At 40.8% G+C, this 23697-nt stretch overlaps 1 protein-coding gene across 15 annotated transcripts in view; it reads right to left on the reverse strand.

Moving 5' to 3' along the window:
• The window catches only part of LOC139629595 (unconventional myosin-IXAa-like), a 174246-nt gene that overhangs the window by 49629 nt on the left and 100920 nt on the right, over positions 1–23697 (reverse strand). For 11 of the 15 annotated variants that reach the window (XM_071492319.1, XM_071492341.1, XM_071492315.1 and 8 more), the window contains 5 exons: positions 18727–18827; positions 17775–17901; positions 10737–10826; positions 2831–2947; positions 290–424 (listed from right to left, as the gene is read on the reverse strand). In XM_071492319.1, the coding sequence (XP_071348420.1) occupies positions 290–424; positions 2831–2947; positions 10737–10826; positions 17775–17901; positions 18727–18827 (570 nt within the window). The remainder of the gene's footprint in view (positions 1–289; positions 425–2830; positions 2948–10736; positions 10827–17774; positions 17902–18726; positions 18828–23697) is intronic. The other 4 variants (XM_071492416.1, XM_071492329.1, XM_071492368.1 and 1 more) reach the window with 1 other exon arrangement.

The following is a 23697-nucleotide window of genomic DNA, read 5'->3' on the forward strand; positions in this document are numbered from 1 at the left end:
AGCATGAAGGCATTTTTGAGGAATGTGTAGCAGCCACAATAATGTGACGCCAGTGCATAAACTGACGTCATTACATACCAAGACACAGCGTAGCAGATCACGTATGAATGTTGTTAACGTCGTGGTAGCGGCAGTAAAACACTAAATGCAACGATGTGTTATCAGCAGCAGCACAATAATCATTGTCTAAAAGGAAAGGAAAGAGAAAGCAAGCAAAGAGGAGAAAGGAAAGGAAAGAGGAGGAAGGAAAGGAGAGGAGAAGAAAGGAGATAGAGTAATACCACTCTACCTGCTCTAATTTAAAGATGTGTTGGTTGAAGTAGTGCTGGAGTCGTTCGTTGGCGAAGTTGATGCAGAACTGTTCAAAGCTGTTGTTCTCATAATCCTCAAAGCCAAAGATGTCCAGGACTCCTATGGACAGGATCTGGTGGACAAACACAGACGGCACATTTTATGTCCATATTTTACACACATATAGGATCAGAAAAATGTGGAAAAAATATAATCACCTCTAGCATCACTGTAAACAGTAAAAATGTCATCATTCTATTTTTATTGTGTTTCTTTTTATATCCCATCCTTTACAGCTTCAGAGACCCACTTGCCCTCTGGGTGTCAGTAAGATTCATGTCATCATGTATCATTAATATGCACCATCTGACGGAGGCAAAAAAGGCCCTTAATTATGAAATGGACTGTAAAAGCTGTATCCAATTTCATTTAAATGTATTCAACAGTGTTTTATTTCTCTCTGAAGGGCAATTTTTCATTGTGGCATAAAAATACAGAGAACATGAGCACGGTGCATGTGTAGGCTGTTATCTGCACATAAGAACAATGACCTTGACAGAACGTGCAACCTCATCGACCCAATGGCAAACACACACACACACAGATGACGTCAGTGCCAACACACACACACAAACACACACACATACTGCACTGGGACAGCAGAGGACCACAGGGGGTAAACTGAGCTGAGGGGAACTTGATGCCATCTGCCCAAATGTTGCTGGCAGACACACACACACACACACACACACACACACACACACACACACACACAACGATCTGTTTTCTAATCCTTTAGATGCCCCCACTGGGTATGACTTGCCAGCTGCCACTCCAACACGCACACACACACACACACACACACGCACACACGCACACACACACACACACACCCACACATACACACACACACACACACACAGTGGTATTTCATATCACATCACTTCCTGCCTTCGGGAGTAAAAGAAGCCAGAAAACAGGGAATCGAGTCTTGACTGACAGACACACAGACAGATGTGGTTGACAGACAGACAGCAGCAGGATGTGGAGCATGAAACAGACAAGTGAAAATGAGGACAGACAGAAAGAACAAAGGGAAGCCATGAATAGGACAGAGGGAGGATGAATTCACAATGAATGTATTTCAATTAGGATGGTAATGTTTTTTCCTCTGTCAGTAAAACAGGCCTTTTTCACAGCAGACCTCAGCTCCTGTCAATATTATTAATCACAGCTGTCAATTGAATTTTAAGGTTATGTAATGATCTAAAGATGATTTTTTGTCATTTCTGCTTCAACAGTAAGAGAGAGGGAAGGACCTGCAGCGAAGGGTCTAGGCCGGACTTGAACCTGGGCCACTGTGGTAAGGACTCAGTCTCAGCTACTGGGGCTCTGAGCAGTATACTCATTAACATCAAACCTCCATTAACATTGTTTGAATAGATTATTTAATTTTAAGCAAGCAGTGCAGTGCAGAAAATGTAAAGAAGTCCTGACCAATTATCAAAGACTGCTTGTTTTAATTCCTGACCAGACCTCAGCCTACTTTTGTTGTATAAGGGTGTTGTTTTTTAGTGCATATACAATATCTACGTTGTTAGTTTTATGATCGTTTTAATGTTTCAGCAGGATGTATGATGTGACAACAATGTATGAATAAAACTTTTATCCTTGTAGTTTTCCTGCTTTTCCACACATGCGATGCCATGCAACACATACTGTATGTTGTCAAGGAGCTCAGCTTGAATAGAAACTTTATTCAAGTTTTTCGGTTCAGCTCTCACTTGTTAATGTGAGGTAAAAAAACAGGATGATACCTGAACCGTTCAAGTTTGACTGTTCAGAAAAAAAAAGTTTCAGGTAGATCATTTTTATTTATTTATTTATTTATTTGGCCATTTTATGCCAAGAGGAATAACATGCAGCAAAGAGTCCGTCTGGCAGGGGGTTGAACTGGAGACTTGCTGCTCAGAGCATATGCACCCACATGAGGAGTGCCCTAACTATTCAGCTAACAAGTCGCCCCAGGAATATCGTACTACAAGGCGCAACATCTCATCTATGTACTCAGTTTAAAGAATATTTCCCCCTAACTGGTGACGCAGTTCAGCCGGCTGCTTCATGTGAATGGATGGTGACATGAACAGTGTGGTTAAAGTATGGTTAAAGATGTCATCTTAGTTTGAGGAGGCAGTACTGAGATAGAAACCCTGCAACACTTCCTATAATTCAGTTTAAACTGTCACTAGACTAGAATAGAATACAACAGAATTTTACTGTCTGCATTATAGAAAACTGTCTATGGCTCATCACACAGCACATGGCTTGACATAACAACACTGTCACTATAAATCATATAATCATATACTTTACTACTATTAAACCTTTCTGTTTTGTTTCATAATAGCTAGGCTACTATCTAAGTGTGAATTTGTGTCTATCTTGTCTGTGTACACTGTTGAGTTGAACTGTTCTGATCTCGTTTGAACAGTAGTACTGTAGATGTGTTTCTGACTTTCAGTGTGTTTTCATTCGTTACCTTTGAACTGTCCTCCAGATCCTTGTTGTTTAGCAGGGCATGGTTGGTCCTGAACACAATCCAGTCAAACAGGGCGCTGTACAGGGACTTGGCCATGGAGTCCCTCACTGTGCCAGCCTAGATACACAAGCACACACAGAGGATGTCAGTTTATTCCTAATCATAAACATGTGGATTTCTTAATCAGCAGCAGAAGCCAATATTGTTTAAGGCCACTCTGAATGTGTTTTATCACTCAATGAAGTGACTCCTCTCTGCTGCTAAACCATTTTTATTTCTCAGTGGTGGCCCACAAGTGTTCAAAGGCTAAAGCTAACCAATAAAACACTTCAATACTCTTCTTCATCTTCAGCAGCACAAAGTGACCGTGCAGCATACTGTTACTGGTAATCGCTTTAATAACCATTACAGGGAGCATATGATAGAAACCTGCCGACTTCACTGCATCAAATCCAAACACCTGCAAACTGCAGCAGATTAGACCAGGGCAAGAAGACAAACACAACATCAGTGTTCCCTCTTGCTTCTCTGGAACTGGATCAGTGTCATATTAAACGTGTGAAGTGGGCAGACGAGAGGTCTAATGAACTACTGCACACACGGGCAACAGCTGAGTCATCTGTCGGGACTGACAGAGAGGAAGAAAAAGATCTAGAAACCGTAAGGAAAAGCAGAGATGGGTGGGTCGGAAATGTTGCGGTGAACAATCAATCGATGGACTGTGTTTTAAATCACCACAGAGACAGTCAATAAAATGATTGTGGATTGAATATATTTGGATTTTGGACTGTTAGCCAGACACACAAAAGCAATTTGAAAGCACTGAGAAACTTAAAAAAAAAAACAATTTTCTGACATTGTATTCACTAATTAGTTAAACCAGAATTAACAGATTTAATTTAAAAAATGGCTGCACTTGACCCACAACAGTTACTGTGAAATCTTTAAGGACTAGTTAGAAATGTGTAAAATAGCTTATTTGCTTTTATTAGATGAGAAGCTCAATACCACTCTCTAAATAAGAAGCTAGAGCTAGGAGAGGATTAGCACAAAGACTGGAAGCTGGAAGAAACAGTTAGCCTTCGTTAGCTAGCCTTAAAAAATCTGCATAGCAGCACCTCCACATTTTACTTAATAACATATTACATCCTGTACGTTTATTAGAGTTATCTAGCTGTTCCCCCTTTGTTTCAGCCTTGATGCTAAGCTAATAGCCAGCTAGCTGTACATCCATATTTAGCATGACAATGACAGTCTAATCTAACCCTCTAACCAAATTAAAAACTGACAAAGATCCATAGATCCACATTATTTTTTTAAAAACATTTTTGTGGCTGTCTCAAATGTTAGGATGCAAACAACACTACTGCTGCAGCCTGTTCAAATGGGCCAACAGTCAACTACCATAACTCTCTCTCAAGGAAGATTCATTAGCACAAAAATACCTATTAGCTCAAGTAAGCTGGCATTAATGCTAAGAGTCTGCCTGTGACTGTGCTACTGTAATTTAGAGATGGGAAATGCCAGGGATATAACAGCAGCCACTTAGTATTTAGAGCCTGCGTTAAAGCTCCCACACTGCTCACAACCCTGAGTTACTGTTCCTGGTTTGGTAGTCTTGCTGTGTGCGGTGCTGTAATACTTTAGGTGTTTTCAGAGCCAGAGCCTTAAGTGCCTCCAGACCTGCAGATCACTATTTGGACAACTTTTTTATGGATCACTTTTTGATCCATAAAAAACAACACTGCCAAGACGAGCCATTACGTCTCAACAAGCCAAAGAGCAACTATGCTCTCCTTAGACGTGATGAAAGGCATGCTAAGCTAACACAAGCAGACTTAAATGGAGACTTGGACACAAGAGCACGTTCTTTGGCAGCTGGACGTGTTATGATTGAATTTGGGAGTGGAACAGGACAAAAGAAATCTGCTTCAACTGGGTCAAACATTTTCACACCACAAACCCCAAAACAGTCCATCACAACAGAGATTATAGAAGGGTGAAACTTGATGCTATTTGTGTCGACCTCTGGAGAGAGAAACAATACAAAATCACACTGCTCTTTATAAAAACTAAACACCCAATGAAACCTTAACGAGGCCATTTGGATTTCCCCATTTTACCAAAGACTTGACCGGTTAACCAGCTAACCACAGGCTACACTACAGACAGAAGTAACAATAACAGTGTGTTCGGTTTTGCTCACATCAAGCTGGTTTTAAGGAAAGAGTCTGATTCAAATGATTCAAACAGGTCTAGCTTTGTTGTGTCCATTGTGCAGCCATTTCCACCAGTTAGAGAAACCAATCAGAGCTCAGTAGGCAAGACTAAGATCGGGGCCGTCATCTTTCTCCATTGACAGCTAGCTAAATGCATTAAATATAGCGACAGAAAAATGGACGCAAGTGTGAATGACACTGACAGTGATTCAGACTGATTATCAGACTGGGGTCAAAGGTCAGGTAATTAGTCAGAGAAATTCTGTGGTTTAGTGGTTTATCAGTGAAGTGAGTGGCTGTCTCAATGCAGTTTGCATTTTTTAAAGTTAAATATAAAACTAAAGTATATAACTTTTCCGCATTAATATATATATTTTTTTATATTTCTCCATAAAGTCTCTAAAAACAACTAGTTGTGCTCTTACATTATCCTAAATGTTTACATAGATTCTCAAACCTGAGAGATCTGTGATTTTAATCATGGTAACGATCCGTTTCATTTGGTCTGATTTAATCCCCTAATCCATTTGTTCTGGACAGGAGGAGACCTCTGTGGATAATTTGACTCCATGTACAAACCTCCTGAATGTCTGGTTCATCAGAGAATTGTTAACAGGGAAACAATTGAAACAAAGGTTAGCAGCAGTCTCTGCTCCCAACCCTCCCCTGACATCTCGCGTCCGCCGTATAACGTCAGCGAAACACTGACTTAGAATTATTTGGTTTGAGCAAACAGTTTATTTTTGGCATTTTTTAAAAATGAGACTTGTAGAATGAAGGGATTTGGGGAAATTTTTAGCTTAAATTTGGTTATATTTTCTAACGGAAGCATGTATCACACATGGTTAGTTCAGGGACCATTGGAAAGTTGAAAATCTGACAATTCTTTCTGTTTCAATCCCACTCCGGGATTTGTTTTTGGGGGATTAAATGTGAAGCTGCTTTATTCAGTGTTTCTAGTGGTAATAATCACCTGGTGTGTTTGTTTTGAAGAGGAGAAGATCTCTGTGGATAATTCAGCTGCTGGTAAAAACCTTCTAAACGACTGACACTGAAGGAATCAAAACCAGGAGCAGCTAATGCAAAAGGTGGCAAAAACAACAACTCCTATGATCCCACTCTACTTCACAACATCACCTGATGCCAACTTTTGGTTTTGATTTGACTGAGACCCCTTACAGTATAAGTTTCATACTGTGTGTTTAAGACATGTTCTGTGTTTGTGGTTTGCCTGGTTAAACTAAGATTAAACTCAACATATCATATATGCACTGTTTAACAACCTTTGCTCGGAGGGAAGCAACTTAAAGAGGGAAAGTTACCACAGGAAGTTGGTCTGACGATTCCTGAAACAGTAAATAAAAGCAGGCGCACAGACTCACTCCACAGGAGCAAAACAACTGAAAAAAACCAAAATGTCTCAAATCGGTTATGTAACAATAAAAAATAAAAATATTCTTTGTCCTTCAGAGGCCTTTACGGGACACTATGAATCTGATCGAGCCCCACTGCGGATGCACTCTCTTTGAAGGGCTGTTTGAATAACTGCCTGCTGAGGCCACATGCAGCCAACGGCCGTGATGAAGCAAAACTGTGCATTTTAAAAGCCTCCTCTTCACTCTTGCATTATTGATTGTTTATGGTATTTTTAGCAAGCAGGCCTGTGACGTCCCTCTTCCCACAAAGTTACATAAGCTTGTTACGAATAATACAACGTTTCAAAAAGCATCACGGTTTAAAGGCTCCAGCAGAAACTCGGGGGATTGGCAGATCTTATGCGAACATTTGACATGCTTGCTGAGCATTCATTGTCTCTGTGTTTGCCATGTAATTTAATTATTCATCACAATGGGACCAGTTAGGAACTGGGAGGGGAGATGGCTGGAAGCAAATGGGTTGAAAATGTTTTTCTACAGGGCCACCCAAGAACCTGACAAAATAATTAGCAGGACTTAATCAGAGACTTTTGTAAAATGTAATGGTCCAGACTGTTAAACCAGATCTCAGCTTGTGATTATGTTTGTGATTACGAGGGTCTGCTGAGGGGAAGTTGTTGTTCTCTCTCTTTCCATCTCTCTCTTTCTTTCTCCTGAAAACCACAGGAGGTGTGAAACACCAGCATGAGCTCACACTGCACGTGGCCCGCTAGCTTCCTCGCTGCAGGATGTTTTGTGTGTGTTTCACCACAATATGTCAATCTGCATGTGTATTTAATTAGTATTTATGTAGTTGCTGTTTTTGTCTCTGTGTATGTGTGTGTGTCTCCATATATTGTTAACTGACACATTTTACAATCCCCCAGCAGTGGGACCGCACTGCTACACCCTCCCCATGAAACAGCACCTTTTATATGAATGCAAAGCGCATGAATGAGTGTCTGACTGCCTTTCCCCAAATGTCTTTCACACAGGAAGAAGGAAGTGGTGGCCTCGATATAAGTCTACATATTGTCACCGTCTTCACCACTTGAGTCTTTTTTAATGGGTAACGAAGAGTTGTTATTTTTTACAGGTTTTTTTTCCCACTTTCTTCTTTCTCACTTGGACATCAATGTTTTAACACAAAAAGAGCAAGCTTACCTTCGCAAATACTTGGTCATACTGTACCAAGACTACTCTTTAAAATCAATATGCTCCTTTTCAATCCATTTCAGTGCAATGAACTATCCCCAACCTCCCATCACGGACATTGATATTTAAAAACAGATTTTGATAACTTAGGCCTTTATGTTAAACATTGTTGAAATAAAATCATCAAAACAGATGCAATAAGGTGGGTCACTCATTAGAAATATTTTAATCTGAGGACCTGAGTGAAGCCTGATATCTTGACTTATTGAGCTTGTGAGAAGCTGAACAAAAGGATAAAATTAGTGTGAAAAGAATGAAAGGCCAGATTCAAAATGAAAATGTTACTAAAACTGAAATAAACATTTTAATGAAACCTTCAACTTAACCACAAAAACCCTGTCTTTAGTGTCCTTGGGTAGGACTCAAACACAGTAGCAAACTCAGCTCCAGATTCTGGCCTCCTTGCCAAGCACAGCTTCCCTTCATGAACGAGGATTGACTTTTACTCTCACTATTACGCTGGAACCAAACCCAAAAGTTTCCCACCTGACTCAACCCGGGTCCATCTGATGAGTTCAGGGGATCTGTCTAGTCTGCAGCACACTGAGTTCACCAGGTCAGACACCTCATCCAAATCTCCCCATCTCAACTGTGGCTGGACAGTTTTTTTTTTCAGCCTTTCTCATCCAAGTGGGAAGAAATTATTTCTGAGAAGAACCAGCAACATTTGCCAGGTTCTTTTTTCCACATTTCCTTTGTATAAAAACAGGCGTGTTATGGATTCCACAGGTGGCCTCAGCTCGCTCCCATGGCCCTCGGTCAGATCAGAGCAGGGCTTCACTTTCGCTATTCTTGTGGTGCACACGTGTGTGTGTGTGTGTGTGTGTGTGTGTGTGGGTGTGTGTGTGTGTGTGTGCTCTTTGAATGAGGACATTTTCCGAAAGTAAGCACATGTGGGCTGATCTTCACTTCTTCAAAGGGCTGTTTGAAGGCTGAGACTTGGTTTTAGGGTTTAAGGTAAAAACTAGGTTCAGTTATAGTTAGGGTACAGTTTGGGGTTAGATTTACAGTTGTGATGGTTAATGTTTGGGTCAGTGGCTTAAGAAGGTGTTGACAATGGTGTTAGGTGCAGTTTCTTCCTCAAAAAACATTTTAATTTGTTTTATAGAGATTATGGATGTGAATTAGCATTTTTGTTACAATCCAGCATGTTTACATTGTATTTTGCACTGATGGTCATCAACATGCACTGTCCCTATCCAATAAAGAAATCAAGTGATTTGAAAAAACACAGACACATGTAAACTACATGTAAAAACTACATGTAATTAAAGTAGTGCTTTTACTACATTTTGCAGTAGCTTGTTGTTAGTTCAGCTACATCCATATGTGCACAGTGATTCAAGTAGTTAAATTACTTTTTCTACCATGTTTGACCATCTTTGACCAGCCCCGCCCCTTTTTTCTTTCATCCTGAGGCATACCGGCAATGCATTTGTCAACTTTGTGTAGAGCATGTGCAAAAGCTAGACCAGTGCTCAAACAGTGACAACATGCGAAACCAAGCTTCAGCCTGAGGAAGAATCACCATGGACAGTCCTTACGCAGTTATTGTAAACAGACGTTCCAGCACTTATTATCACCTGTGAACAAGTAGGGAAACTATGCAATAAGCTGACATGTGACTTTTTGTATTGGATTTTGTTACAATTTCATATCACATGATGTAAATTGTAAGTTTGATCTAGTTTTTTTACAAAGTAGTTTTAACTACTTTTTCTAAGTAGCTTTAGTCAACTTAACAAATAATTGGTAGTTTTCACACTACCATTGGTGTATTTCTGTTTGTTGCCACTACCAACTGTCAATTAGCGAAAAAGCATAAAATCAGTACCTCCACTCGTGTGCATGATGCAAACAAAACTGAGCCCACTCATAAAAACATTGGTCTATAGCTCTGCTAGTGGTAAAAACTCAGCAGGACACTTTAATATAGGCTCAGACAAACTGCAGTGTGTTAACAGGTCATTTTCCTCTCTCTGAGTACACACGTGGAGCTGCAGGACAGGGTTTATCATAGTTGCAGCCCCCCGCCTGGGATTAGGTTTCTGATCACACTGTCTAAGCCTCTGCTGCAGGGCCAGGGTAGAAAAAGTGAATTTATGTGTTTGACATGTGTGTGACTGAAGGAGAAAGAGAGCGAGAGAGACAGAGACAAACAGACAGACCCAGGATCTGGTTTCTGGCCTCTGTACTGTATATTCCAGTGGAGGTTGCACATTCCTGAGACAAGACCACATGACTGCAGGGATGGGGTGTGGGAGAGCGGGAGCAACCATTGTTGGGCTAAACTAACCCAAAGATCAGATGGGGGGGTGGAGCCAAGTGGAGTAACAGACTATCTATGTGTAGCATTTCCTTCCTCAGACAAAAGACCCTGCAGCCACAAGCAGAGAGCTGAACCAAATTCAATTCTACACAGGGCCATCAAAGGCTGCGGGGATGGAGAGATAAATGAAAAGCACTGAATATTAATGATACTACACACTATGATACACATCAGAGGAGTCTATCTAGGTCAGCCGAGCCATCCTGAAGGTAGATTTCCCAGACTGTAAGTCCAGAGGGCTGCGTGGACAGGGTTATGTCGTGCTGTTGTTTGGCTCGACAGGAAACAGGAAGTTGCAGAGGAAGAGACTCCTATCAAAGGAGCCTCAGACAGAAGAGGCGGGGGCAGGGGCAGAGCCACAACAAACTCCCCAGACAAGCTCCAATGCATGTACGCACACAAACACAGAATCTCCCCCACAGCTGACGCACTTCATAACAAAACACTCGGCTCCACTATGCTTTCTTGAGACAGAGTGGAATTTACTCCACCTCCATGACACACAGGCCCTTTTGATCATTATTAGCAAAGACGACAATTACAAAAAAAAATGTTTAAAATATCACTCAGTGTTTAGCATCCTTTAGGTTTTGGTCACAGGGGTTTACCAGTAATGGGTCATCAGCTTCAGAAGATAAAAAAGATAAAGCCTGTGTGTTTAGGTCTCAGGAGGGTCGGTGTCACATTTTGTTGCTGTGTGTAGATGGCGTGGTTACTAAAAAGGTCACCTCAGCAAGTTTATAGGGCACGATGAGCCTCTCTCCAACGGTCACAGTTTTCCTGGTCGTCAGCGCTTCCAGCAGCATCTCCTCTTTCACCTGGAAAAGGAAAAAAAAAAAAAACAAGGTCAAGGACAAGAAGGATCAGGATCAGAAAGATCAGGATCAGGGTCACAGTGTTAGACTGGAGGAGTGTTAACGACAGTCTGTGGTGTCACAGCAGCTCTAGGAGGGATGTGTAGTTTTATGTGAGACCCTACGATGAATGTGTGGTACTTGGCAACCTCTGATGCTGAAGTAAGACTTATTCTGCTTTTATTTTGACAGTTTGACATGTATCCTACATGAGGAGAGACAAGGGCATGACGTGCAGCAATGCTGCAGTTCTCAGACAGATCTGTATTGGGGCACAGCAGTTACATGGTACTGTATGTGACCACTGGGAACAAGGATGCTCTGAGGGGAGGTATTTTACTGAAGAGGTTATTAAAGTGATTTTATATGCACCTGGCCACTGGCTTCTATTGGGAAGACAGTGTTTCCCATAATACAACATTTCCCATAATATAACCAGTTACACGTTTCCTGCCTCATAAATGTCCATGTCTTTTCAACTCCACACTCCCCAGCTTGAAAAAACTGTAGTCTCCATCTGTAGTCTACAAGTTGAAGTTCAGACGACTCTGTCATCAGAGGTTATTTTCACAGATTTGACAAAACCCCTCCAGAGCCTCAGAACACATACAACTGAATAGTGTCCACATGACCAGTAAACTTACCCTTAAAACCAGTGTGAAATCACTGGAGTTCACTTTACACTCTCTGACATTAACAACAAGACCATACACTGCTACCAGAGGGCCTGAGCTCAGTACATGAGCCCTGCTGAGGACACTAAATATCAGGGAAGCTTTTCCGCAGCTGACTCCAACTTCTGACCAAAACAAAATTTTGACAGCGTATCAAATGAAAATAATATTTTACTAGAAGTGTGCTTTGGATTTTAGCTCTGAACTCTATTAAAGGGACACTCCACCAAGTGTATGGAAACATTAAAGGTCTGTTTTCTACTACTCAGCTTGTTAAAATGGTTGAATAATAAATATCCTCTGTGGATATGGAGGGAGCTCTGCAAGGTCAGACAAAACAAATCTGCTTATGCCATCAGTGTCAGATATATTATTACTATACAGTATTATAAGAATATTATATATTCATATATATAACAATTACTTGTTTTAAGTCTGTTTCTATCTGTTTTTATCTGTTTTATATGCTGAGAGTATCAAACAGAATTTCGTTGTACAATGTACAATGACAATAAGGTGTCTTATCTTACCTATCTTAAAGGTCTCATGTTGTATTAAGTGACATGTCCATGTGTTTTGGATTATGAAGCAGATCTAGGTTCTATATTAATACCATGAAAGTATCAAAGCCTCAGTCCACAGAGAAATGCACACAGCCTGTATTCAGAAACTGAGCCTTAAAACGAGCCGTCAGGAGTTCTGGTACTTTGTGATGTCACAACAAAGCAGTCACTGCCCTCAGCCATGCCCCAAGCCCCGCCCACTTGGACCCACCATCCAACCTTACTTGCTTTGGTTTCTCTGAGTGTTTACCTGAAATCTACTATATTTCTATTCAATTACTCAGAAAACAGTCAGCCAATCAGAGGAGAGGCTCAGATCCTCTCTTCTGATTGGCTCACTGACCTGTTGTTACTAGAGCTCCAGAGAGAAGCCTGAGAGAACTACACTGAGATGGTTTTTGGTTCTTAAAACCACAAATATATCTTCTGATGGAGATCAACACTTCAGATAAAACACTGGAAAAGTGTAAAATATCAGACCTTTAAAACTTCAGGTTGATTTAGGTGATAGTAAGTATTTTTATAAAATAAGCAGTTAAATAACTAGATGTTTCAGAAAATGTACTATATCATGATAAACATTTAATCCATATCACTCCTCCCTACCTGACCCTTCATTCTCCTGAGCTGAAGCTCATAATATCCCTGCTGCCTCTGACTAACATAGCTGCCCAAGATTAGCAGCTCTGAGGACACACACACACCCACACACCCACACACACACACACACACACACACACACACACTCCTCTCTTCTCTCACACATACAGTACAATACTATGTGGCCTTGCATGCGAGTTTGCACAGCCTCTAAACTTGGCCCCAGACAAACCATTGATGACAGGGCCACAGTGTGAGAAGCAGATGTCACTGCACACATCTCCTCCATCCACAGGGATTATGGGAGTGGGCCAAACAGCTGCTGCCGAGACCACGTGTTTGTAAGTGTGTGTGAATACATGTGAGGGCATGTCTTTGTGTGATTGCCTGATGTCTTCACATATAAAAAGCAGGGGTGTTAATGTCATGGTTAATACCATTATGGACCTATTTTTGTCAGTCGCTGACTTTGTTGAGGCTTTGAGATAAACACAGAAGGAAAGGAGGGAGGCTGCATACGCATATATGTGTGTGTGTATGTGTGTGTAGTGAGTGGGTTGGTGTGGGAGGGTGGTGGTGGCATAATCAGACTTCATTTCACACTGGCTGGTAATCCCTCCACTAAGAGCAAAGCCTATTCTGCAGCCTGGTGATTGGTCTTTAGCCGGTACATTTTCATGTATTAGTCGCTTGGTAACAGGCTTGCTGCTCCGTCTATGATCACAGCTCTAATACCATAATACACACACATTTTTAAACACGGGTCTGGGGTCAGTGATTCTGCTCATAAATTAACTTTTTCTTTGTCCAGTGACATGGAGACCTCAAGTCGGATTCCATGCTAGCACTCTTTTTTCTTTATTTGTGAAGGCAGAACCACTGACTTTCATCTTCCTCGCCAATTTTTTATTGCAGATTTGCTTGTAAGGGTTAAAAATACTGTGCTTCTTGAATAGAACTTCATATCTATTAAATTCTAACATTTGATTATCTTTAATAACATCTTTTCCAGCATTTCCTGATTATTTCCAGGTCAAAATAAAACAAAAGCCTGACAGGACTTAATCACATTGTATTGACCTATATAAGGTTGTGATGAATTAATAAAACCTTTAGTTCTTCATTCTTAGAAACTGTGCATTAAAATACCATTAACAAATTCAGGCTTTAGTGGGATCTGTGCTCACAGAAAGCTACTCTCTCCGGACTGGTGTCCAGTTTGCACAGGAATGTTTCTGGTTAGGTCAAATCACTCAACTCCACGGCTCGGAGGATGCAGTCTGTCAGCCGTCAATCAGCCCCATGAGCTCTACTTCCTCTTCCAGTTCCACCTCCACAGGAAGCAGGAGGTCCCGGCCAGTTTCGTTCCTATTCATGCATCAATCCGCACTCGTGCCAATCAGTTCTCCTCGCGGGGTGCTTCACATTAGTTTGCCACAGTGGTAGTGAGAGCACTGGTTCACGTCTCATCCTGTCTAAAATGTTGAACCACTTTACATGTTAAAGTGAAGCACAGACTGACTCCAGCACTGGGTTTTCATGCTAATCGAGACCTCCCTCAAGCCGGTGTGTTCACTTTGGCCGAGCTTTTCCCTCGGAGCGGTTCCAGCCTCGCATGACTCACATGAAACTACATTTAGCAAACCTCAACAACCTGCTGCCATTTAGCCAGTCTCGCTCATGCAAAGGCTCTTAAAATTAAAGTTTTTAAATAAAAGTCATACATCATCTAACATGCATCATAAAACATGAGTATGTGGTCTTTTTATCTGTCTGTAATCCTCGCATCAAATTAAAATTTAATGTTGATTGAAAGGCATGTCAATTGTAGATAACAGAATAGTGTATAAGCCTTTTATCATGTTACAATTAAAAGATAGACAACTTATTACCTTATTAGTTAATAAATTAAGAAAATAAATAAAATAACACCATCACATATTTTCTCCAACACTTCCCTCCTCACATCAAATAACAGTTTTCTCATCAGTTGGCTTCTCTATCGTCACAGAAAAACAAGCTTCAGTAAGAACGTTTCCAAATTAAAGAGGTAAAACTGCTGTTTAATTGTGACTCTTTGTTCGATTCCATGAAGCTGTGTTTTGGTTTCCTTTCTTTCTTCTTCTTCACTGTAGGAATGTTTTATACGTCCCTGGGGACAAATAGCCGCTGCCTCTGCACCAACTAACAGACATCCAAATAAACTTGAACTTAAAACACCAGCTCCCCTGAGCATGTGGCCAGCATGTGGCTCAGCTCACGTCACTGCCACTCTGGACCTCTGCAGTCAAAGAGACCAGTCTGGATGTTAAAGGGGGAACCCTGGCAGGCTCCTCACAGCCATAACATCCCCGCTGTGCCGTTGACAGGAGTCTCCGGCACACTTCGGACATTGTTATGTCAGCGACTCAACAAGCACATCCGGCTAATCGCTGCAGTTTGTAACAGGGACTGGGAAGTGACACCATCCCTCAGTCCCAAGGTAAATCAGAACAGCATGTGGATGTTTGAGCTGTCCTCACAATGTGTGTGTGTGTGTGTGTGTGTGGTCTACACTTAGTGTCAAGAATGACCCCAAACTCAGCACAATACAACTACAAAACTATAAACTTGCAAATGTTGTGTGGCACATTTTTCCATGTCTGAATTTGTCATGTGGACAATAGAGAGTCCAAACCTACAGACCAGAGGCCTTATGACAGACACTTCTTATCTTAAGTCTTAAGTTAAGGTAGTGTAAGGTAAGGTATTACAGAAGCAAATCCTAACTATAGGAATCTCCTGCCTTATCTTACTTAATGTTATTTCTGAAGCATTTTTGTAACCTGTTTATTTTTAAATTTGATTTAAAAAAAGGGTCACTTCATTCTGAGAATCTAATTTGTCCAAAAAAAAAAAAAAAAAAAAAAAAAAAGAACAAAGTGAATTTGTCAGTTGCACCACCACAGAGAGAGTCCCATGTTGCTGGGTTGGCCTCTCCAAAGCTGGTTGTAGCTGCTGGGCTATCTACCAACAAACGTTTCGTTACAGCCTCTCAATAAACAAGTTGTGCCTGTGGACATTTCTTTGGTTGTGTAAAAGCAACAAAAGAGCAGACGAGCGTTGGAAAGTCGAAAGTCAGGACAGATGAACAGTTTCCCTAAAGTTAGGAGAGTTTATTTAGGCTTTTGTGAAGTTTTTGGGAAGCTTGTGTAAAACACTTTTCCTGTCTGAAGTCAGGACAGGAACATGGACTTAGAGACTGTTCATCTGTGATGGCTTTTATCCTAAATCTGGTCCTAACCCTCATCACCATGGTTACCAAAAAGATAGGATCTGCAAGTTAGGAAGTTTGTGTCACGGCCCCAGACTGGTTCCTGTACATTGGATAATTCAATCTATGGATAGATCAAACCTTTATAAATAGTGGTGGAATGAAACTAAGTGCATTTACTTTGCAGTACCTGCACTTTACTGCAGTATTTCCATTTTCTGCTACTTTATACTTCTACTAAATGTTGTACTCATAACTGCACTGCATTTACTTGTTACTTTGATTTTACAAATAAAAACACAATATTTTGTAGATTAAACGACAGTACCCAATAATAAAGCAGTTAAAATTACATTAAAACATTACTTACACAATTGTGCATAATAGTAATGCATTAATATTCTATTGGTCTCATTCTGGTATCTAGTGAGTACTTTTTACTTTTTATATCTCTCTTTTCTTCACTTTTTTCTTTTTATTCTTGAAGGACATTTTGCTGATAACACTTTTGTTTTTCCACTTAGATTAAGTAAAAAAAATTAAAATGCAGGATGTTTACTCATAATGCAGCAATTTTACATTGAGATGAAGCCAGTTTTACTTAGTAAATGTTTCCTTCATGACTGTTTGTAAGAACTGCTTTTCAGTTTTTGTTCGTGCACTGATAAAACAGAAGTGAGGTTGTAAAAATACAATGATAAAATATATTTAAATACTAAAAACCGGAACAATGAACAAACATGAGACAATGCCACAATTCTGTAGTCTATGAATAGTCTCAAGCTGTTTTACTTCTACCTTATTGTTTATTTTACCATATTCTTCTACTATGATACTGTTGCTAAAAGTCAGCGGTTGGCTGAATTTCATTTGAACTTGATTTACAGAGACAAAGTGCAGCCACTGAGGAAACTAATCTGCTCGTAAATATGCAGTCAGACAAGTTCAGATTGAAATGTGCAAGCTAAGATGTGAAGCTGAATCTGTAGCTCTTTGCAAAAAAACATTACAATGAAACAAACTTTTAACCTCCAAATTAAGGAAACAAAATCAAGTCATGTGTAAAAGTTACTCTTTATTTGTATTAGTGTGTGTTGTGTTTCTATAATAATTTAAATATGATGTAACTGTGCAGGTGATGCTGGGAGAACAACGAGTTGTTGTCTGATGGGAAAGCTCGCCTACGCAACAGCACGCCAGCATGAGAGCTCTGAAAATAGCCTCTACACAAACAGTACTTTGTGGAAGTACAGGATGGTTGGACGGCTCTTTGGGACCTGAAGCACCTCTTCACTTCCGCTGTCACCACAAGCTGTGCTTGTATGTAGAGAGCCCTCAGCTTCTCTAAAAGCCTTTTTGTAAAAACCCTCAGATGGGCGGTAAACTCAGAGACAGACAGAGCAGAGAGAAAACTCTGCTTGAATGGATGCGACTTTGAAAGCTCACCAAGTCCAGGGAGTTTTAAGTATCTCTGATGGGCATGTAATGGAAGAACTTAGGGAGACAAAATGGCAAAGAAACTATTTAGGGAGAATAAACAAGCCCTGTGGTAAAGCCCTGCTCCCATTCTTCATCTTTATTATCCTTCAAAGTATTTAGAGTATTGCATTTCAGCATTAAGTCAGTAGGACAAAACGTACTGTAGTTTTTGACTCAGACTTGTCAATGTTGATCTACTGGATGTTCAGACAAAAACCAGATCGTAGTTAAAATAAGATTAGTTTGTACAAAATATTTTTTGTCGCACTTTATTCCATAAAATGTGTAGATTTGGACTTTGTAGCAACGCTCCATACTTGAACTAGTGTTATATTACACTCACCTCCAGCAGCTCTGAGACGATGGGCAGGACCTCTGGGTTGCAGATGTCGATTGAATCGTCCCTGTAGGTCTTCTTCTTGTAGCGGATGTTTCCCAGGTGGAGGATTGCTGACAGCAGGGAGAAAATCCTGTCGAGGAACAAAGACACGTATTGTTAATACATTTATATTATTTTGTACAAACTAAACGACTGTCTCACTGCGCAGGAATTACAATGAATGAAAAGACAGGGGTTGGATGGTCTCTTTATAAACTTACATTGTAAAAATCATCCAGTGAACAGACTTGTAATTCTGCTTCAGATGGAAGCTGTGCACCGCCAAGAAGACGGCTTTACAAACTGACAGACACAGTTTCACTTCCTGACTGAGGCTATTAGGTTATTTAGGTATATTATATATTAGGTTATAGGTTATTTCCAAAGAGTTTAAGACAATCAGAAAAAAACTAAACTAGAGGTGCAACACACTCTGAGCTGCACGTGAGGAATCAAAGAAGTTAAGACGTGCTACGAGTAGGCTCGGGTCAATATTCAATAATATCGAATACAGCGATGTTTGATGGCAGCATCGTTTATACCTGAAACATAACATATTATAAATACAATTAAATATACTGCAATGAAAAACATCTAAAACATGAAATATACAATAATAATATATTGATATGATATAAGTCCCACGATAATATTGTTTATCGCAATATTTGGGCTGGACTGTATCAAGATATTACATTTTGGATATTGCCCAAGCCAAGCTGTATGACCCTCAGAGGAGTAGGAATAATTACAGAGTTAGCTTCAGTATGTTGCTGTCTGTTACACAGAAGTGTAATGAGACAGATTTCTCCACACAACGACTATATGACATTTCTGATTCTAACAGACTGTAGAGCTGAGGTTCTGTAATCGTTCATATAACAATGCATCGTATGTGTCACGTTGCCCGTCTTACTGTTTGCGTGTGGAGGGAAGGAAGCCGACCATCTCCATGGCCAGCTGCAGCCGCTCGAAGTCGTGTTTCAGGTCCTCTCCCTCCACTGTGAAGCAGTCCTGCTGGTGTCAGGTGGAAACAACAGAGACAGGAGAGAGAGAGAGAGAGAGAGAGAGAGAGAGAGAAACATGAGCTTCACAAAGGATTTTGTAATGAATTTATAACACAACCTTTTTGATGATCAACATGGCTCCACTGGTGAAGACTTGGTGCTCGGTGTCATTTCCTACACAACCAGTTGAAGCGGACGGCCGCCCATCATGAGCCGGGTTCTGTTCAAGGTTTCTACCTGGTTAGAGGTAATGCTGGGTCTCTGAGTACGGTCTAGAGATGCTGTACATGAAGTGTCCTGAGATAACTTCTATTATGGTTTGGTGCTATATCAATAAAACTGACCTGACTTGATATGAGTGGGTGAGCCATCTTGTCTGAAATAAAGGCTGCTGCCACTAACATCAGAGGAAATACCAACACCTGATAATGAAGTTTTATTATAAAATATAACATTGAATCAGAGGCAGGACACAGTCATTGTTTTGAAGGTTACAAGTAAGTCTCATGTCTTGAATATGACGTGTCTAGTCCTCAAGTTTGTGTATCAATTTAATTTGTTTAACAGAAATAATAGTTTAATAATAGAACTGCTTTTCAAAGCATTTTTATTCATGACTTTCAAACATGTTTTAGACCATTTAAAGACTCTTGGTATCGCTGTGATAAAGTGCTGTTCTGGACTGGAAGCACATCTTTTCTTCCTGCTCGCGCAACTTAATTGGCTGCTATTGGATGGTCTTTGAAGATTCTCAATCATCCAGGTCACGATCTCTTAGGGCTTCATGAAGGCAACTGCACTTTATTTTTATTCTATTCAATTTTATTTGTACAGCGCCAAATTATAACATACATTATCTCAAGGCACTTTACAGGATAAGGTCTTGACCTTGCAATATTATAGAGAGAAACCCAACATTTCCCACAATGGGCCAGAACTTGACAACAGCGGGGAGGAAAAACTCCCTTCTAACAGGAAGAAACCTCCAATAGAAGCAGAGTCAGGGTGGACGGCCGTCTGCCATAAGTTGAGTTGCTGAAGAAAACAGGACTTGAGGTTGCTTGAGGTTCTTGATGACATTTCATCCAAAAGGCCTCTGAAGAAGGTGAAACAAGAAAGTGAAACATCTTCAAGAACCTCAAGCAACCTCAAGTCCAGCTGCCTTCGTAAAGCTCTGAGACCTGCTGTCAGATTGATTCAAGCAACAGGAAAATAAAGAGTTGATTGTCCTTGCTTTGTTTATAACATCAGTTTCAGTTGTTGGGTTCGGGGAGAATGTCAAGTTAAGTGAAGTCATGAGTCTCTGGTTCTCAAGTCAAAGTTGAGTTGCAAGTCTTTATGGAGATGAGTCTAAAGGCTAAGTTGTGTCCAGTTGTCAGTTAATCGTCAGGAAAGAGATCATCTCATAACAAAGGTCATATATTTAATTGGTTAGATCATCGTTTAGACCACCGCGTAGAAACTAAATTGATCACAGGAGACATCGTCATGATCGTCTGACTCAGCTCAGCAGATGACAGTCATTAATCAATCCAGTTGATTTACTTTGAAGTAATTAATTAAAGCAGCATGTTGTGAAGTCAGGAAAATCTTCAGGGGTTATTTCAGTTGAACAGATGCGAACCACCTCTGTTAACACATTTTCTGGGGAAAACCCTGCTAAGCCAACAGAAGGGAGCATTCCTGTGCACCCGGGGGACACTGGTATCATACAGTGGTCGTTTGTTAGCTTATGAATGAATGAGTGTTGCCATGACTGAGATACTAAATGAGTGAGCACTGGTGTTAAATAAGGGGTTAGAGAGTGAGGATGTGTACGTTTACTGTATGTGTGTGTGTGTGTGTGTGTGTGTCTCCTCAAGCCCTCTGGTCGGGTCAGGATGTCTCTGCTCCGGCAGCGAGCAACTCTCAGGCTGTAATTAACACATACCACAGGGACCGGCCAGCGAGAGAAGACACAGAAACCCATAATCCACACTGGATCTGCCTGTTCTACACTTGAACATCCAACACTCCTGCTCTGCTGCTCCATTGTTTTCCTTTGGCTCTGAACTTGTCAGGAGCTGCAGAGCCAGCGAGAGGCAGATTTCTCCAGTGAGCTTCTCCAGTTGCAACAAAGGGGTTTTGAGGCTTCTCGAGCTACAGCGAGACCTGGGAAAAGCCGGTTTTCAAATTGATGGGTATGTTTGACCTCCACGCCAAGCAGCACAATGTGATATGTTCAAGGAAGTTGAGAAAATAAAGAGATCACTTTTGGCCAGTTGCGAGGGAATACTTTGGTCAAAAACCAAAACCTTAGCTATTGGTACTAAGAAAAAAAAAGAACAAGAGATTTCTTAAGTGCAGTAAACGGATGATTAAGAAACAATATGTTCCTCTCACATCAGAATCTGAAATGGTAATTTTATGCCAGTTGCAACACTCCTGGTGCAGGCGCACACCGAGCCAAGTCAGGAGCCCAGCTGAGTCTGCACATGGAGCCTTTTAACAGATTCCTCATGGATCCAGTTAAAAGTTATGTGCATCCAGTCGAGGCTTTCCTGTTACTTACCCATGACTTAATCATGATTTATGTCGTTGAGGAATTTGATCGACTTTGTGCAAAAAACCAGCATGCCACCCCGCCACCAGACATTCCACACCAAAAACCAAAGACACCCAAACAGCCACAGAGTGCAAACCCACAGCCACCGAGGCGCAGAACCAGACACCTGACTGCACACACCAGAAAATGTTTGGTCTTTGGGATCTTCAGTCAAATATTCGATTCTTTTTTTTTTAAATTCTCATTTGTTTACTTTCTATTTTCAGATCCAGACGTTGCATCTGGAGTTTGTACACACTTGTCACTGTTCAAAGAGCTGAGTGTCTCTATTTACTGCACCGTGCCCCCCCCCCCACCACCCACCCACCCTGTAGAGGTCAAAGGTTAAATAGGCCGAAAGAGTTGGTCAGATGCTCAGACAGCTGTCAAGGGCCGCTGAGCTTTCTGTGTGTGTGTGTTTGAAGACAGTGACATCATCTCCTTGGACAGTAGAGGTCACAGACTGATGAGGTCATTGGCTGACCCTCGAGAGAGAGACAGTGTGTCAGCAAACAGTGAGAGGGGGCCGTTGTGTAAGGAAAAAATATGAGAGAGTGGAGGAACGGAGGAGCCAGGGGAAAAAGAGGCGAGGGCTCCACTAAAGGAGCAGTTCAACATTCTGGGAGATGTGCTTATTTGCTTCCTTTGCAAGGGTGAGATGAGAAGACCCAATCTCATGTGTTGTTAAGGAAGGTAAATGTGTATATACAGTAGCTATCACTATCAGCTATCTTCTATTAATGAGCTTATCTGATACGTAGCAGGTGCGTCACATAATTCAGGTTAGGAACCTCTGGAATATAAGTTAAAATAACCAATTTAACCAATTTAACTGGAAAACAAGAATGACAGTGTTGTGCAAGATATAAATGATTAATGCTTAATTTAATTTAAAAGATGGTGGCAAACAAAAAAGTCAAATATGGAGGAATCAGGGCATTGTTAGCGTAGTGTAGCTTAGCATAAAGTCTAGGGTGCTAAAATACACCTACAGCACCTCTTATTTACACGTATTTGGGTTTTTTTTAAACTCACACACTAACATAAATATGTGGAAACAGAAAATTGTGATTTTATGATGTAACTGCTGTATTTCAGAACAAACAACTGTTGATCTATCTGTCCAGTCCTACTGTGCAGCAGTTTCAGTTACAGCACATGTTTCCAAGTAGAGGATTTGGCATGATAATACCAAACCTGGCAACCTAACTGTCTGTATAAATAACAACTTTACTGGGAGACCACCACATTTTGGCTTCTGGTCTTCATCATCCTGCATAATAAAATTGTTCTCTATTCTCCAAGTGTAGCTGGAGTTTTGATCTCTTCAGACTCTTTCCTCTGTCCATGCCCCTTGGAGGCAGGTAAAGTGAATCCATACTCAACATCACCGTAACAACAAGATTTAGGAAGCTGGGTCCAGCCTCTGTGTCCAGCTGTTAAATAGTGATGAAGAAAAAAAGCTCAAATAAAACCAGATAGTGTTTGTTACATTTCTGTTTATGTACAAGTCACACAAACAACCTGCAGTGTGTGAATGACGCAGCATTAGAGGCGTAGGCAGGTGTAATTTCTCACTTTAGACCAAGCCAGACTCGCTGTTTAAAGCTGCAGGCTGTACTCCGAGCTAAGCTGAACGAGTGATGACTCCGCATTTAAAATATTTGCCATCAATCTTTTCATCTCACTCTTAGTAAGAAACAAAATATATTTATGAGGATGTTGAAATTGTCACCAAAAAAATCTACTAGTAGTATTTCTTTAACTGGATGAATTTGAATTTAAGGAAATTTGTGCAAAAATCTAGTGAGTGTCCTCAGAAACCCTTTCCTGGATACAACAATAGTTAAAAAAAAAAGTAGGAGACAAAGAGCCAAAGTCAAGAGGGAGATACAGTAAGACTAACAGATGAGCTGTATTTACACTGACCCGCTCTCACGTCGAGTGTTTGCTCATCGTAACATTATCTTAACCACACAACAAATCCCACTGACCAAACATTACTCACTTTAGGTGGAGACTGGCAAGACAGTGGCAAGCTCGAAGACCAGTGAAACAGCAAACGCACGCACGCACACACACACACATACACACACACACACACACACACGCACGCACGCACACATGCACGCACGCACACACACACACACAATGGACAACACACTCATAGGGAAGTTGCAGGATGTAAAGCCTAAAACTTGAATAAACAGCCTGCAGGAAATGATGCTTTCTTTCAAACTATTACAATTAGTATTGGTTTCCTGTTCACTGTTTACCACATGTTTTTGACATAACA

This window comes from Trachinotus anak, unplaced genomic scaffold (assembly GCF_046630095.1).
Source record: "Trachinotus anak isolate AG129_WGS33_773 ecotype Australia unplaced genomic scaffold, CSIRO_AGI_Tana_v1 ptg000002l, whole genome shotgun sequence".
NCBI classification, from domain to species: Eukaryota; Metazoa; Chordata; class Actinopteri; order Carangiformes; family Carangidae; genus Trachinotus; species Trachinotus anak.